The sequence below is a fragment of the Myotis davidii genome, unplaced genomic scaffold, assembly GCF_000327345.1.
Source record: "Myotis davidii unplaced genomic scaffold, ASM32734v1 scaffold106, whole genome shotgun sequence".
Lineage (NCBI taxonomy): Eukaryota > Metazoa > Chordata > Mammalia > Chiroptera > Vespertilionidae > Myotis > Myotis davidii.
Genome location: NW_006297290.1, coordinates 208,484 through 224,676, shown reverse-complemented (window position 1 = coordinate 224,676; position 16,193 = coordinate 208,484). Strand labels below are relative to the sequence as shown.

Genomic DNA, 16,193 nt, shown 5'->3' with positions numbered 1-16,193 from the left:
AAGGCAACTTCAGATTCTTTATACCAGTTGGAAGCCTCAGAATATCATTCAAAATAGGTATTCCATTCAGTTTTACCAATTTTAGTGCTATCATTGTCCACTTCTGTTTTAGGAAAATTAAGTTTGGGAATCTCAAAGGTTCCTGGAGTGGCCACTGATTTTCTGAATTACTTTCAGTGAGACCAATCCATTTAGTTAAATATGCACATAAAAATTACCTGTGGCTTTTAACTGAGCAGTTGGCTGGAGTCCCTGGTGAAGGAGGTGTGCTCTTTATATATTTAGATAGCTGAGATCCCATTGTTTTAGTGGCTTTTCCCTAGAGCCAAAACCCAAGAATATTTACAAAGTTTGAGCAACCTACAGGTCAGATACTAGTCCGCCAGCCTCTCACTCTAGAACAATCTAATCACAGACGACTAGGTCTGAGGCTAACAGCCTGCTCTAGGAAAACAACTACTCTTGGAGAGTCCAGTTATAGGCTGAGCTGAGTGCTAAGTGGAACTTTTCTCAGTGAGACAACACATCCTAATACTGGGCCAAATTGACTAATTTTGGTAGAAATAAGCTCTGTCCCCAAAGGGATCTTTAGGCAAAAGCCAGCTTAGTCTTGAAAGACAACCTGTTTCCAAAGAAATCAAGCCAACTTGCAAAATCAAGTACTTATAGACAAGACAAACAAGCAAGACCGCTTAACAACAAGTTTGACCAAAAAAATTCTAAATGATTCCTGAATAAAGCCCAGAGAGCTTCAGAACGCAAAAGGCAGAAGCTCAATTCCAGAAGACTCACCATCAGCTTCTAAATCAAAAGCCAAGCAGTGAGCCAAAACGACTCTCTGTGAGTGCCAGCACCTGGTTGCTCACCTACCCTGAAGCCATCAGATTGTTCTCCTCTTGGAATGTTGGATTATCCCCCACAATGTCAACTGAAAAATAATGTAGACTAGGTATTTCATCACCAAAAAGGGTTTATTTGGGGAAATAGAAGGGATTGTGACTCAGTGCATGCAGATACAGCAAGCCTCATGCACACTCTGCCTGGTGCCAGCATGGATGAGTATTTATAATAGAAAAAGGGAAGATCAGGAAAGGGGAAGTTAGAACCACAGACCTTTATTATAAACATACATTTCTTCCTGAGGAATTCTCACATGTAGGGTTCTTGCACTTAAGGTGAGAATGTCCAGAAGACCTAGTTTCTCCCATAGACCATTCTGATGGATTATATTTCCTTAAAGTTCCAGTTAGTCTTTATCAACAGAATCAATGGACAGGGCTTGCTTCTAGCAAAGATAAACCTGTTAATAAAAAACTTCTATGCCTGGAGCATGACTACTCACCATGACCTACGTAGTTAGAAATTTATGATCAGGTTACCCTGTGAGGTTACTTTCCATAGAACCCTTTTTTTTTCATTTACAGTTATAAACAAATCATAAATCTACCAATAGTTTTCATTCTTTATCTTTGTTCCTGACTGTTGTAAAGTATAGACTACAAACTGTAGCTGAAATTTGAAAATTGGAGGAATAAATTAAGATTCAAGATGAACTCCTTCCCTAGGGTGTGGCCATATGGGGGTCAGGGCAGATCTCTCCAAAATGTGTCACTGTAGCATATACATTACTTTGAGCTGAAGTTTACTGAGTTCAGCAGACTGATGAGAGACTTTTATTTATTTTTTTTTGTACAGAATTTAAATTAGAGGCTTTGTGCATAATAACTTTTTATGACCTTTCTGCTGGGCAGGACACATGACTAATTTCTAAGCATCTGCTCTTCTTATCATACAGCAATGACCCTTAAAGGTCCAACGAAAGACTTCATTTTTGGCTTTGAATGCCATACATACCTCATCTTAACTTTCTGTCCCTTGACCTGTCATGTATGCAAGATTTCTGACTTTCACATGTGCATAAGGTTCCAATGCATACTATGTGCATATTAAATTTGGTTGTTTTGTCTTATCTATCTGTCTCATGTCTGTTTGATTATTAGACCAGACAAAGGAACCTTGAGGGTAAAGGAAAATTTCTTTCTCCCTCACAGTTGGTACTTGGAGCAGGATACTTCACTGGCTGGGTGCTGCAGTAGAAAGATCCTGGGACCTCTAGTATGCTTGGCAAAGATAAGGCTTCTTGCTAAGGTGGACAGCCAAATCTCTTCCTCATGAGTTTAGTGAAAGCAGAATGGTGAGAACCCTTTTTAAAATTTTCTAATTTTAGATTATCAGGAGAAAATATTTGTGAAACTAGTTTCTTGGGTTTAGTGAGTCTTAGTTATTTGGTATACATATTCATGGTTTTGTTAATTCTGTTATTCTCTATCTCTGTCCAGTGTCTCTCCTTTCATCTTGTTATATGTCCTGAGAGCTTGGTCATTATGACCAGTGAGAATATTTTCTCTGGTCTCCACCATTTAGAAGATGCGCTTACAGGTATGCATCTGGTGGCCAGTTGAATAGGTTAGTTCCAAGCCTTGGCTAAGCCATAAAAGGCATATTGGTCTTCTTTGTTCAATCACGCCAACTTTTAGGGAAGTTTATCATACAGGACCTCAGCCCATAAAGGGTCTTTGTAGTTTAACCTTTTGTTACTTGGTCGTTCTGGGAAAATTCCATTCCAGTACTGCCTGCCCTGTGCCATGAATTAGCGGGCTGGTGGCTGGAGGTGACCCACATTTGTGGGAGACCAGAGTTACACCATCCTTACCACCTGTGCAACAAACAGTCTTTGCTTTCTCAGACTATTCTCTTGCTTTCTTGGTTAAGCCATAAAAGGCTTATTGCTTTGAGTAGCTATTAAGATACTAATCATCAAGGTCAGATTATGGGTCCTTTTCATTCTTTATCTCTGTCTTTGATATAACTTTTGAATTAAAAAAAATTTTTCCTTAGGGAGCTCTCGCATTGTCATAATGACTAGTCAGTAAGATTCCCTTAATAAGAGAGAAAAAACAGAAATTAGAATAAAAATCAAAGTCTCCTCTGATTCCATTTTCTTTGCATTCAGACATTTGCAGATATTGTAAAAAATCAGGATACTCCAAGCACAATTGTCCTGCACTTAGAAAGAAAAAACAAAACAAAACAAAGAACGGCAAAATCTTACTAAAAGACAGCCTAAAAATTTTATGTCTTAAGAACTTGACTTGGTAACTATCAGGTTGGAAGCTCCAAAATATGACCAGACAGAATGTGGGCTATACTCCATTTATAGCTAGGGTTTTACCAAACTGCGGCCAACCCTCAAGGAAATTATAACCTAAAATTACAATGTCTGTGATGAGGAATGTGACAATTAGATTAGGTCATTTAAAGTTCACTGAAAAAGCAAGGGCTTCCAAATCAAATAAACAGGATGGGATACATATTTTTAAATATTGATAAGTTGATAAGGGTGAACTGAAGAGAAGGCAGGAGAGTCACAGGAATCATACCAGCAGGATGGAAATCTTTAGATGATTATTAATAATTTAGATAAGTAAAATGAACATTGATGGTGTTAACACCAAGGCTTTACTATAGCATTTCCAAAGGCTAAATGGGAAAAAAAGAAAGAAAAAGAACCCTTGTTGATCACCACAACACCAAAGGGCCCCACAAAAGTAAGTTCTAGTTGTCCCAGTTTGGGGAAAAAAAACAGAAAAGGAAAACCTTCCCATCAATTTCAGGGGAAGCAGTCAGGCTGGTTAAAGTGAAATCAAGTTTAAGATTGATAATAGGACCTAATAACCGTCTACTTTCTTTTGGCTTGACTTCTCACTGGGACCCAGAACCTTTTTACATAAAATTGGGTAAAATTGTCAGGAGATAGGAAAGAACAAAATTTTCAGGATTCCTTGATACAGACATTCTGTGAACAGTAGTACAAAACCCATTTGTGAAGCCCTGATTCAGGTTGCAGCTAGATTTTTTAAAAGATAAAGAAATGTAAGGATTGATAAAACTATAAAAATTGAAATATTTGAACAAGCTTTTTGTAAAGAAGTTATGTTAACTTTACCTGAATGTTTTATGGGATTAGATATTATTATGTCTGCCGAGAACACTTCTCTGTCAGTTCTTTCTTTTGGCTCTCAGAGGGAATAACTCTGGAAGGTCATGACCTTTGCACTGTGAAATTGTTTAGTACTGTCAAATACATTACTGCTTGTCCAGCTGAAACTTGGTAAGATATTTGAAGGGATTTAATAACCCAATGATCCGAAATTTGGCCAAATTTGGAAGCTGAGATTCAGACCATGATATTGTTTTTATTTTTTTATTTTATTTTATTTTAGAATATATTTTATTGATTTTCTACAGAGACGAAGGGAGAGGGATAGAGAGTCAGAAGCATCAATGAGAGAGAAACATCGATCACCTGCCTCCCGCACACCTCCCATTGGGGATGTGCCCGCAACCAAGGTACATGCCCTTGACCAGAATCAAACCTGGGACCTTTCAGTCCGGAGGCCAATGCTCTATCCACTGAGCCAAACTGGTCAGGGCCATGATAGATTTTTTATTTTAAGCCTCCTCCCCAAGCTAAAATAAAACTGTATACCTAGAGAACTACCTGGTTTGGTTCAGTGGTTAGGGGGTTGGCCTGTAAACTGAAGGGTCCCAGGTTCGATTCCAGTCAAGGGCATATGCCCGGATTTTGGCTGGTTCCCAAGTAGGGGGCATGCAGGAGGCAGCTAATCAATGATTCTCATCATTGATGTTTCTATCTCTCTCTCCCTCTCCCTTCCTCTCTGAAATAAATAAAAATATATTTAAAATAAAACAACAACAAAAGAACTGTATATCTAGAAAAAATACATAAATTAGAAAGATGTAGTGAGATAGGTTAATGGCACTTGAAATGGGAGCAATTGTTATTTTTGTTTGTTTGTTTGTTTCTTTTTATTGTTTTTTAGGGAAAGTGAAAAGGAGACGGAGAGACAGAAAAACATCAATGAGAGAGAAACATCAACATCAATTGGCTGCCTCCGGTACACTGGGCATGTACTCTGACTGGGAATCAACCAATGACCTCTTGGTTCATGAGTCAATGCTCAACTACTGAGCAACACTGGCTGGGCAAGACTAATTGTTCTTATATTAAAAATCTTTGTGAAACCAGAAAGGCAGCTCAAGAAGTAGTTCAAAGCCCATCTGTCTTTATCATCCCCAGTTCCTAAGACTAACGGAAAAAAAAGGAAACCAAGGGGTGTTTTTCTGAAAGCAAACATTTTTCTGAAAATCAAAATTTTCTAAGGACAAATATAAATCTTAATTGTTTACTTGGCAAATACTAATAAGAAAATCTTTAGCCACCTAAAGAAAAATTTTAATTTATTCCATCTGTCAGAAACACAGCTTTGATCAAACTGTTCTTTTATTTTATCGTACCCATCTTGTGGCAATGATTTTAAGGTGAAGCCTAGGAGGTCTCTGAGTCTCTCTATATGTTCATGTGCATTGTGTGTTATTTTCTATCTACAAATTGTATTGTTAATTTATTTAAAAAACCTCCATTTAGTTGGCTTAAACAAGCGTTTATATAAGAATGCTCAAAAATATAACAGAAAGTAACCTAAATTCTTTTCAGAATTATGTGGTCTGGGAAAATATTTGGCATTGAAGCTTGAGTTTGGTTTGGTTAAATGGGCATGTTTTTAGGATTATTAGAATTAACTATAATACTTTTACTCTACTTGGGTTTATTAGTTAAATAAATGCATGCTATGTTGTTGCAAACTTGTCAGCAAGAAAAACAACTTGATATGGTAAAATTTTCATAAGTAATCTAAACATAATGTCAAGAACAAGTAAATTAAATGAATGTAAGTAATATAAAAAGTTAATTTTTAGGTGAACTCTTTAGCAGTAATAATATATGTACTTAAAAATGGTTGCCTAAATTTTTTGGTAACTTGAAATCTTATAACTTTGTTAGGTTGAATAAGTTAAATTCATTAAATGTCTAGATTTTTTCAAATAAGATAAAATAATAAAACACTAATTACTTAAAATGGATTTATCTACTTTTTTGTTTCTTATTATAGACTAGAAGCCCAGTGCATGAAATTTGTGCACAGAGAAGGGGAGTGTCCCTCAGTCCGGCATGCATCCTCTTCAATCTGAAACCCTTCAGGGGATGTCTGACTGCTGGTTTAAGCCTGATCCCACAGGGCCCTAAATCAGCAGTCGAACATCTCTCTCACAAATCTGGGGCTGCTGGCTGCTAACCACTTGCCTACCTGCCTGCCTGATCGCTCCTAACCACTTCTGCCTGCCTGCCTGATTGCCACATAACTGCCCTCCCCTGCTGGCCTGATCACCCCCTAACTACTTGCTCCCCTGCACCAGCCTGATCATGCCCTAGCTGCTTGTTCTCCTGGCTGCCTGATTGCCCCTAACCACCTCTGTCTTGACCCCCACTACCATGGCTTTGTCCAGAAGACAGGCAGGATGACTGGAAGATGTCTGGTTGACCCAGTCTAATTAGCATGTTACCCTTTTATTAGTATAGATAAACTAAAGGCATTTGAGTCTATTAGTGAACATGTCTTCTTCTACATTAAAACAATTGTGCTGTGAGAAATAATGAAACATGTTCAGAAATGTATCAATCTAAAAAAATACTGGAGTAACAGACAGTCCACAATTGCTTACTTCTTAGTTTTTACTAGAAAATAAGGTTTTTAAGGTTAAGAATTCTAACATACTTATTAAAGCTACAGAAATGGAGAAAACAACTATTTATATAAGCAAACTGGAACATATTTTGGCTTAAAAAAGGTATGAAATATGAAGATGTGTTTTCATTAAAGGAAATGAAGCTATTTTGTCCTGATTACTTCTGAATAGGTTAAGAGAACAAGAGACAATCTAAAAGGGACACAGAAAGTTGTAGAAAGTTTATGAAAAGGAAACTTGAGAAAAGAAATTTTATGTGTGATCAAGATGGATAAGATTGAATGTTTATTAGAAGTTTTTAATTAAGCTTTAATATCAATAGTGCATTAAAGTTAATATTATTTAATAGTCCTACCTGGTTTGGCTCAGTGGATAGAGCATCAGCCTGTGGACTGAAGGGTCCCAGGTTTGATTCCAGTCAAGGGCACATGTCCCAGTTGCAGGCTTGATCCCTTGTGGAGGGCATGCAGGAAGCAGCCAATCAATGATTCTCTCTCATCATTGATGTTTCTATCTTTCTCTCCCTCTTTCTTTAATTTGTTATAAAGGATAAGGTTTTCTTAGACTTTTGGTCTGCTACTGACAAGACATTGTGAAAACGTTTTCTGCCTAGCAAGCAAAGGTACTGGGTTTTATCAAAATGAGTTTGAGTTTTATGTTGTTTTAATCAGGTTATTTCCTACTTAAAAAAACTGAAACATCTCAATAGTAAAACCACAGGTTTGCTAACAATTATGTAACCTTCTGTACTGTCTTTGAAATCTTTAAGTGTGAATGTGTTCCGCACTTGGGGCATACCTTCCACAATCCCTAGTGATTGAGGCACCCACTTCGCTTGAAAAAATCATACAAGATTTGAAGGACAGCCTTGCATACTTCTTGGAATTGTCACCAACTCTATCACCCTTAATTATTAGGCAGGGTTGAGAGAACTACTAGAAAAACTGGATTCAAGTAGAAAAATTTTAATTACACAAAACTGAATGACCTGAGGGGGTGATTTCAATTTTTATGACTTTTGGTTTGAAACATCCCTGATTCTTCTTTTTTCCAGATATAAGGAGGAAAACAATTATTTTTACTAAACCTAGTTATGACTTAGAGCAATTTGGTAAATTATACCTTTATAAACAGAATTGAAACTTTTTTTTTTACTCCCTACTTAATTCCTCCAGAATAGGAAACTCCCAGTGAGTGTTCTCATTTTCACAGCAATATTATTACTTGCATAAATTCAATAAGAATCTGTTCTCCTGGGAACAGGACAAAACTGGACACTGGTTATTTGCCAAGGCTTTGACTGGAATGTTATATTTGAAGGAGACATTCATAGATTCAAATGTGATCAGACAGACTTAAGGAAGCAGCCTGATCGGATGAGTAAAGAATGTCACTTTCTGGCAGGTACAGAAACCTCAAGGTATTGGGAAGACATCAGAAAGAGAGGAACTCATCTAAACCCATAATAGTGCAGACAGTGTTTGATGACAAGTCCTTGCCTTGGCTTTTCTGGCCTTAAGAGTTCTGTTAATGTTCAATCGGAAGATTCATTATGAAAAATTGTAGCAAAACAGACTTAAAAGAGCCTCTATGGTTCATTACTATTCTTGCTTGACTTGTACAAATAATCAAACCAAGTTTATTGAAATTAGGCTTATTTTGTAAATACATCAGTCTTAACTTGGCTGTCTCCTAAAAGTGGGGGATGATTTTAGAGAAATCATGTTTCAATAATATACTTTTTATGGATATTAGATTCTAGTGCTGCTCATTTGTCTTTTAAGGTGTTTGCCTTCTACCTGTAAACTGGACTGGATATTAAATTCTTTTCATTTCCTCCAATATCAGCTTATGACTCTCCAAACTAATATTTCTAATTTTTTTCCCACCCTTTCTTGACTTGGTGTCACTGAGAACTAAAACTGCCCTTTTCCCAAGGCAAACTAAAATTGGAAAACTTAATATAGATTTCAGTGAAATCACCACAACAGCTTATATAGGAACAACCTTTGTGTCTGCTGCAGTAAGATCACCAGAAACATTCAAACTGATGCCCAGGAGAATCTACCAGATTGTCACTGCCTGCCTTCACGCTTTGATTCAGACATCTAGAAATCTTGACTGGCTGCTTTCACAACTCAGAAATTGGGATTTCTGCTCCATTTCATGACCACTGATTTTCTTGGGTTTCCATAGAGATGCTTCTCTTTAAATACCTGATTATTTGACTCATAGGTTAACTTTGGGAGCCCACCTTCATCACTGCCTCCTGAAATGAGAGTGGTTTAATGAGTTATGAAGCTATCAACCCAAGTTCTGGAACGTGAAACTTCTTAGGAAGTGTCAGAAGAGAAAATGTTGGGGTTCAGAACAGGTATCCCCAAAATGTATGACTTTGGCATGTGAATTATTTTGAGCTGAAGGTAAACTCACAAAAAACTTTTATCTCTTACTTCAAGAATTTAAATTAGAAGCTTTGCCCACAATAGGAGTTATTATAGAAATAACTTTTTGTGACCTACCTTACAAGGCAGGAAAAACTTCTAATTGCTTTTCTTTTTTTAAAAAAACTCTAATCCTACATAATAAAAGCCTAATATGCTAAGTATTCCAGTTGTCCGGTCCTCTCTTCAACCAATCAAAGTGTAATATGCTAATGATATGCTAAGGCCACTCAACTGCCCACTATGACATGCACTGACCACCAGGAGACACTCCAACCTAGTAGGTTAGCTTGCTGCTGGGGTCTGGCCAATCAGGACTGCACAAGATGGGCTGGACACACCCTGGAGCCCTCCCGCAGTCCCTCCCTGACCCTGATTGTGCACTGGGCCCCTAGTCTGTAAAATTTAAAAAAAAAAAAAAAAATATGGGTTTACTGGATCCAGCTGGCCAACCTCCCGAGTCCCTCCCCAGCCCTGATCATGCACTGGTGGGGTCCCTCAGCACCGGTGGGGTCCCTGGGCCTGGCCTGCACCCTCATGTAATCCAGGACCCCTTGGGGGATGTCGGAGAGCTGGTTTCAGCCAGATCCTGCAGGCCAGAGTGAGGGACCCCACTGGTACAAGAATTCATGCGCCATGCCTCTAGTTTCTAAATATCTGCTCTTGTTATCATTCTACAATGATCCTTTAAAACATCCAAGGAAACTTACCTCATCCTTAGCTCAAAATGCTACATAGACACCTCATTTAACTTTCTGTCCCTGAACTTCTCATGTATGACTCTCATATGGAGTTCCCATGCTTACATGTATTAAATTTGATTATTTTATCTTATTAATTGGTATCATGTCTATTTAATTATTAGACCAGCCAAGAGAAATTTGAGGGTAGAGGAAAGTATCTTTTTCTCCAAAACTAAAATAGTAGAAAGTGAGCTGACTACAGAGTGGTGATCAGAGCAGAAACTCATGACTGCAATGGACCAGCACAGGTGTAAACTATTTTCATGGCTTTAGATCAGAGGGTAGGGAACATTTTTTTCTGACAAGGGCCATGTGAATATTTATAACATTCAGCTTAAAAATTCACCTGCGATATTTGGTCATTTAATTAATTCACACCGAATACCTTGGTAGAGCCAGAACAAAAGTATTTCTGGGGTCTTCATTGGCCCGTGGGCCAGACCTTCCCCACCCCTGCTTTAGATTTTCAGAACCTACCCCTAGAGTACCAGTCCCCTCTTCTAAATGGTGCTAAGAAAGGTTACAGGGGTCCATTTCACATGGGAATTTCATGCCAGTCTCTATAAATGGAGACAGAAGCCATCAGGTAGGTTGCAATTATTCTGATGATATGTCTTACCCTTTTCAGAATTGACTCAAATTGAGCTACATGATCTTATCAGAGACAAAACTATAGGGAGCTAGGGAAGAAAAAGATAAGAACATGATGTAGTAATTCAATGGGGTTTGTTTCTTTTTACTGTTTGAAAATGCAAGTTGTTTATTATTATTGTTGTTGTTATTATTATTATTATTATTATTATTATTATTATTATTATGTGGTGAGATGAAAGACAAGAGATGATGGCACTGGAAAGATGGTGATATTTGCAGGTCCCAGGAGGAGGGGGATGCCAGGCCATGGGGACCACGGGAGAAGGCTGGAGTGGGTCAGGAGGCAGGGGAAATAAGCACTAGAGCCTATGCCATGGTTTACACTGGAAGGCCCAGGACTGGCTGGTGCAAAGAACTCCAGTGGCTGGCTCTGGGTAGAGGGAGGGACCTGGCTGTCTAGTACCTACCCTCCTGTGCTCAATCGTCTGGGAACTGACTAGCCCTGGGAGAGGCAGTTCTTCCAGGGTGGGAAGGCCCAGATAGAAATGTATAAGAATCAAATGATAAAAGACGTGGTCAACACACACATCCAAACACAGGCCTCAGTTCCCATCCATGAAGGGAGGGTCCTGTGTGGCCTTCCTTGGTCCAGCTCTGCACTGTCTGGGCTTTCCCAAACTCTGGTACCAGCTGACGCAGCCAGGCCAAGGCTCAGTCCCCACCCCCGATCCTGGTTTTCAAGGCCAGGCAGCCCCACACTCCCGCAGTCCTGCATGGCCTCAGTGCCTGGTGGAGGAGATGGCTGGGGGCTGGCCGACGTTATAGGATGAAGACAGTCTCTATAAATGGCACAGGAGGATCTGGGTGAAACAACAGAGAGTTGTTTGCAAAGGGAAGGACAGGAGGTAATCGAGGCAAAGCACAAGCTGCCAACACCCAGGAGAACAAAGACGAGGCCCCCAATGCCCACATGGGGTGGTAATCAGAGCTCAGATCCTGCAGGATCCGAGAGAAGGGCTGGTGATTCATGCTGAAGGTTACACAGCCCAGAACACTTCTGGAAATAAACACACTTTTATAAACACAGGAACATCCTGAGAAGGCAGCAAAACAGGGTTGGGACACAAATCTCACACCCCAGGTAGGGGACCACCCCCGTCAGATGGCAGGCAGCCCGGCTCCCACTGCCCTCTTCACCACGGCGGATGCGTCCATCCGCAGCCATGCTAAGCAGCCTGGTTTGTGTCCATGGGAGGACAGGCGGTCTGAGAGAGATTTATGGGGCCTCCCTGTGTGTAGCCAGAGAGATGGAACCTGCAGGCTGTGCTGATCCTGTCTCCAAGAAGAACAGCGGCTAACTGGCCGTTCCTTTCAGGCCCTCCTGATAGAAGTCTTATAACAATACTCCTAAATCCACGCCCCAAACTTCCTACTTGCCATAGCTGTGGCTTCTTTCCATGCTCAGAGGCCAATTCTGCCAAGAATTAGAAGGAAAGGGGAAGAATTGAGACCAAACTAGGGGTGATGCAGAAAGGTTAAAGGTATTTAGCTGTTAAAGTCTTTTTCTATAGGGTTGTATGAATAGGTTCTTGGGTTAGTTAGCTTGGGTTCAAATTTCAAGTCAGCCACTTAGTGGCTGAAAATGACCTAGCCTACTGGGATTCTGTTCTTTTCTTTTAAAATGAGGATATAGTATTAATTCATAGGCTTACTGTGAGAATGAAAAGAGATCATCTATAAAAAGTGCCTAGCATAGCCCTTATTAAACATTAGATCATATTAGAAAAATTTAGCTATGCTAAAAGTTTTGCAAATCAAGTGTGGGACTGTTTCTTATGACCAAAAGCCTCATATCCCAGGTTTCTCACTCCCCCCACCCCCCCATATCTGACTCTTCATCTGGTTATCTTTCCTCTCATGTAGGAATCAGACTGGCTATTTTTCTGTCCGGAAATTAGGCCTGTTTCTGAGCTCCAGGCTGACAGCAACACCTCTACCACTTGCTTGGCCCTTTCTCACCCTGTCTGCCAGCTGTCAAAGTAAAGCCTGACTCTTAGAGTGCCACAAATTCCCCTGCACGCCAATTCCTGACTCCACATACCCACCTGTCTATTACCATGTTTCCCCTACTCCACCTATCACTTTTTGCCTATTTGCTGTGTGATTATTATTCTTTTATAAATAAATCAATCCAAGTCTAGATCATTTTAAAGATTAAGAATATGCCTTCTGGAAAGGGTTTATGACTAGCCCAAGTTCTATCACGCTTTACCACAGAGCTACTTTTTTTTTTTTAATATGTTTTATTGATTTTTTACAGAGAGGAAGGGAGAGTGGAACAGGTTAACGTGGTACCAGAAACAAGGCTGACTTATATAAAATAAGTTTGCTATTAATATTTTTTTCAAAATGTTTTTTAATTGGCCAAGAATTTTAAGTAGAACATTCAGGAAGGGGCTAGCAAGGAAACTTGAATCTACATATTGATTTCATCTTGGAGAAGTATACCCACTGAGGAGGAAAGGAATCAAAACAATAAAAGGAAAATGTGATTTAGCAGTCTTCCTGCCAGCTCATACTTGCTTGAATTCAAGGGGAAAATTACCACAAAGTAAATAAACCCCAAAAGAATAGAGCCATAATGTGAGAATTTTCAAAAGAATTTTAAAAATATCAGTGCCATTTTTTTAGAAGTATAGTAATACTACACTATTTTTTGTTGATTCCTGTGGTTAAAAAATATGAATTATTTTTTAACATGTAGTTTATTACTTTCAAATGTACAGGATTCTTCAAATATTTGATAAGTCTAATTTGTTATTAACATGATAATTTATAGGCCAACAACTTCTGTTTTTAGCTTTAAAGCTAATTCGACAATGGGATAGCAGGAACATACCTTATCTACTAAATTTGATATTGCCAAAATCTGAATTCAAGAAATTTTCTTTTACTGCTATTAAACAAAGATGTTAAGTTTTGTAAACCATTTAAAATTTCTGAAATTTCAAAGTACCCACAAGCTACAGTAATTGCTACTAAAATGTTTGTGGTTATGTCTTTCTTATCTGATAAGACTCTCAGGGACACTTCATAAGTAAGAAAAGACTTTATTGAGTTTTATTTTCTTAGGCTTGTTAAAGAGAAAACCACAGGCTCAAAATGAAGTCACTTGTGCTTAAGAATCTGACACTGAACCTAGAGTTAATAATACCTGACTGAATTCCAATTTCAACCTCTCCACATCTGTATTTTATTAAATCAGTCTGGAACTTTCTGGTTAGTATTAATGAGGTAATCTGTCTGTGATCCCTCTTCATTCCCCAAAGGAAGCCAGAGGCAATCTGCCTGGTGAGGAGACCCCCCACTTTCCCCTAAGGAAGGTAACCTTGCCAGAAACAATCCTTTCTTTTTTTTTTTTTTTTGCCAATAACTTTCTTCTCCCACCCACTTTCTGCCTATAAAACCCTTCAATATCCCTAGCCAGCTTGGCTCAGTGGATAGAGCATTGACCTGCAGACTGAAGGGTCCTGAGTTTGATTCTGGTCAAGGGCACATACTAAGTTATAGGCTTGAGCCCCTGGTTGGAGTGTGAGTGGGAGGCAACCAATCCATGTGTCTCTCTCACATCAATGCTCCTCTCTCTCTGTCTCTCCCCCTTCTCTTCCATGTTCTTTAAAAATCAATGAAAACATATCCTTTGTGAAGATTAACATAAAAAAGCCTTCAATATTACATGGCTTCTAGGAGCAACTTTGTACTTGCTACAAGGAATGCTGCCCTTTCATGAATCAATTAATAAAGCAAAGTAGATTTCCAAATTTGCTGGATTGGGTTTTTGTTCTTTAACAATAATCTTACCACACTATCCAGTAATTACACTTCTAAGTATTTATCCAAATGAGGCAAAAAGATATTCACAGAAAAAAGAAAACTGTGCATCAATGTTAATAATAGCTTTATTTGTAATTGCAGAAATTGGAAGCACCCAAGATGTCTTTCAATAAGTAAATGGATAAACTGTGGTACATTCAGTGTATCCATTTTATTCAGCAATAAAAAGAAATGAGATAACCTTAAAAAATGGAAGTGTTATCATCATAATTAGCTAATTAATTTAATAAAGGAGAGAAAGCAAAGGGAAGTCTGATATTGTAAGCATGGTCACCAGGAAGCTGTAGCTGCACAGCATTGCTCCTCCAAGGGGATTGACACCGCTCCCTTCTCCCACCCAGCACTGGATGGTTAGGAGGAGAAGGGGAAGGAAGGCACGTTGGAAGTAGAAGTTGGAGTGACACAGGGGTGCTTACCTGTCAGTCTAGCCTGGAAAAGAGTGGATTGGCTAGGGAGTGAACCCATCAGAAGCATGCAACATCTTCGAAAGTTAATTGAGTTTGAAGAAGCTCCTGGTTAAAATCCCCAGACAAAGGGTTCCCTCTCTCTTTCCCCTTTTGCTCCACAACACACACTTGTCCATGCTTTTGTGTGTTCTTTCTCCATAGCCATGTGGCCTTAGCAGCCTCATGGCCCATGGTCATGTGGACTTCACCAGGTGGATGCTGGACTGGACCGGACTTTAATGGGGAGCAGAAACTATGGACAGTGGCCTTTATTCTGGCCTTGCTGAAGACAAGATTGGACTTCTTCCATGGCAGGATGGACAGAGAAGGGACCTTGGAGAGGAATAAAGCTTTCCAAGAAACTTATCCCCCCCACAGGGGCTTCAGAAAATTCATTTCTTTTCACACCCCAAAAACTCCACTCCTGATGATAACGGAAGAACCTTAAATGTGCATTACTAAGTCAAAGAAGCCAGCCTGAAAAGCTTACATATATTGTTTGGCTGCAACCATATGACAGTCTGGAGAAGGCAAAACTATAGAGACAATGAAAAGATCCCTTGCTGTCAGGAGTTCAGGGAAGGAGGATGGAAGGAGAGTGGATTGTCCCGACCTGCGGGACAACAACGGGGGAACCAAGAGACACCCTAGGAGAATGAGGCAAGCAAGGGACACGAAAGAATGGAGGCAAGACAGGATTCTGATCAAGCCTCAAACTTTATTCTTACAGCGCAGAATATATAGATGTGTGATTGTCAGCGGAGATTTAGCAGTTGTGTACTTAGGGTGAGGGTAGGTTATCTTTTAACTCCTGGCCAAATTGCAAGACACAGGTGGTTTCTGGTAATTAGGAGTTTCCGAAGGAACGAGAAACTTATAGTTCTTAAGATGGCTTTGTCTAAGCCAGTATTTCTAATGGCTCCCAACAGTGGATGAAAACAAAAATCAAAAAAACACAGTTCTATGGAAAGTAATCCCACCATGTGATCGGGTCATAAATTGCTGGGGCTGACCAGCAGACCCTGCGTGACTGATGAGTGGATTACTCCGACTCAATGTTTGCTGTGAATGAGGGGGCTAAGGGACTGCCTGGCTAAAGCAACCAGACAGCTCAAATGCCTGCCTCATTAGGCTTTTATTGTAGCAGCAGTTTAAGGTAAAGTTTATCTTTTAGATACAATCAGTAGGGTAATTTTGGGAGGACACATGTGTTTGTAATGTTCTTTAAGTGAGGACACCCAAAGATTAAGCATAAGGGTTCCAGTAAACACCCGGGGGTCTGCACGCACACAGACTTGTTTGGAAAGGTCAAGGAATAATTAGGGGCACCGCCTTCAGCACTCCCCTAAGTCGGAATTCCGATAAACAGGGCAGGCAACCTTCCACACACTTCCCTTTTCTCA

The 16,193-nt window shown here is 39.5% G+C and overlaps 1 protein-coding gene across 1 annotated transcript in view; it reads left to right on the top strand.

Moving 5' to 3' along the window:
• LOC102756613 (estrogen sulfotransferase) overlaps nucleotides 1-16,193 on the top strand; it is a 94,600-nt gene that overhangs the window by 53,765 nt on the left and 24,642 nt on the right. Inside the window, exon 4 of the mRNA XM_006773100.2 lies at nucleotides 2,340-2,439. Within this exon, the coding sequence (XP_006773163.1) occupies nucleotides 2,340-2,439 (100 nt within the window). The remainder of the gene's footprint in view (nucleotides 1-2,339; nucleotides 2,440-16,193) is intronic.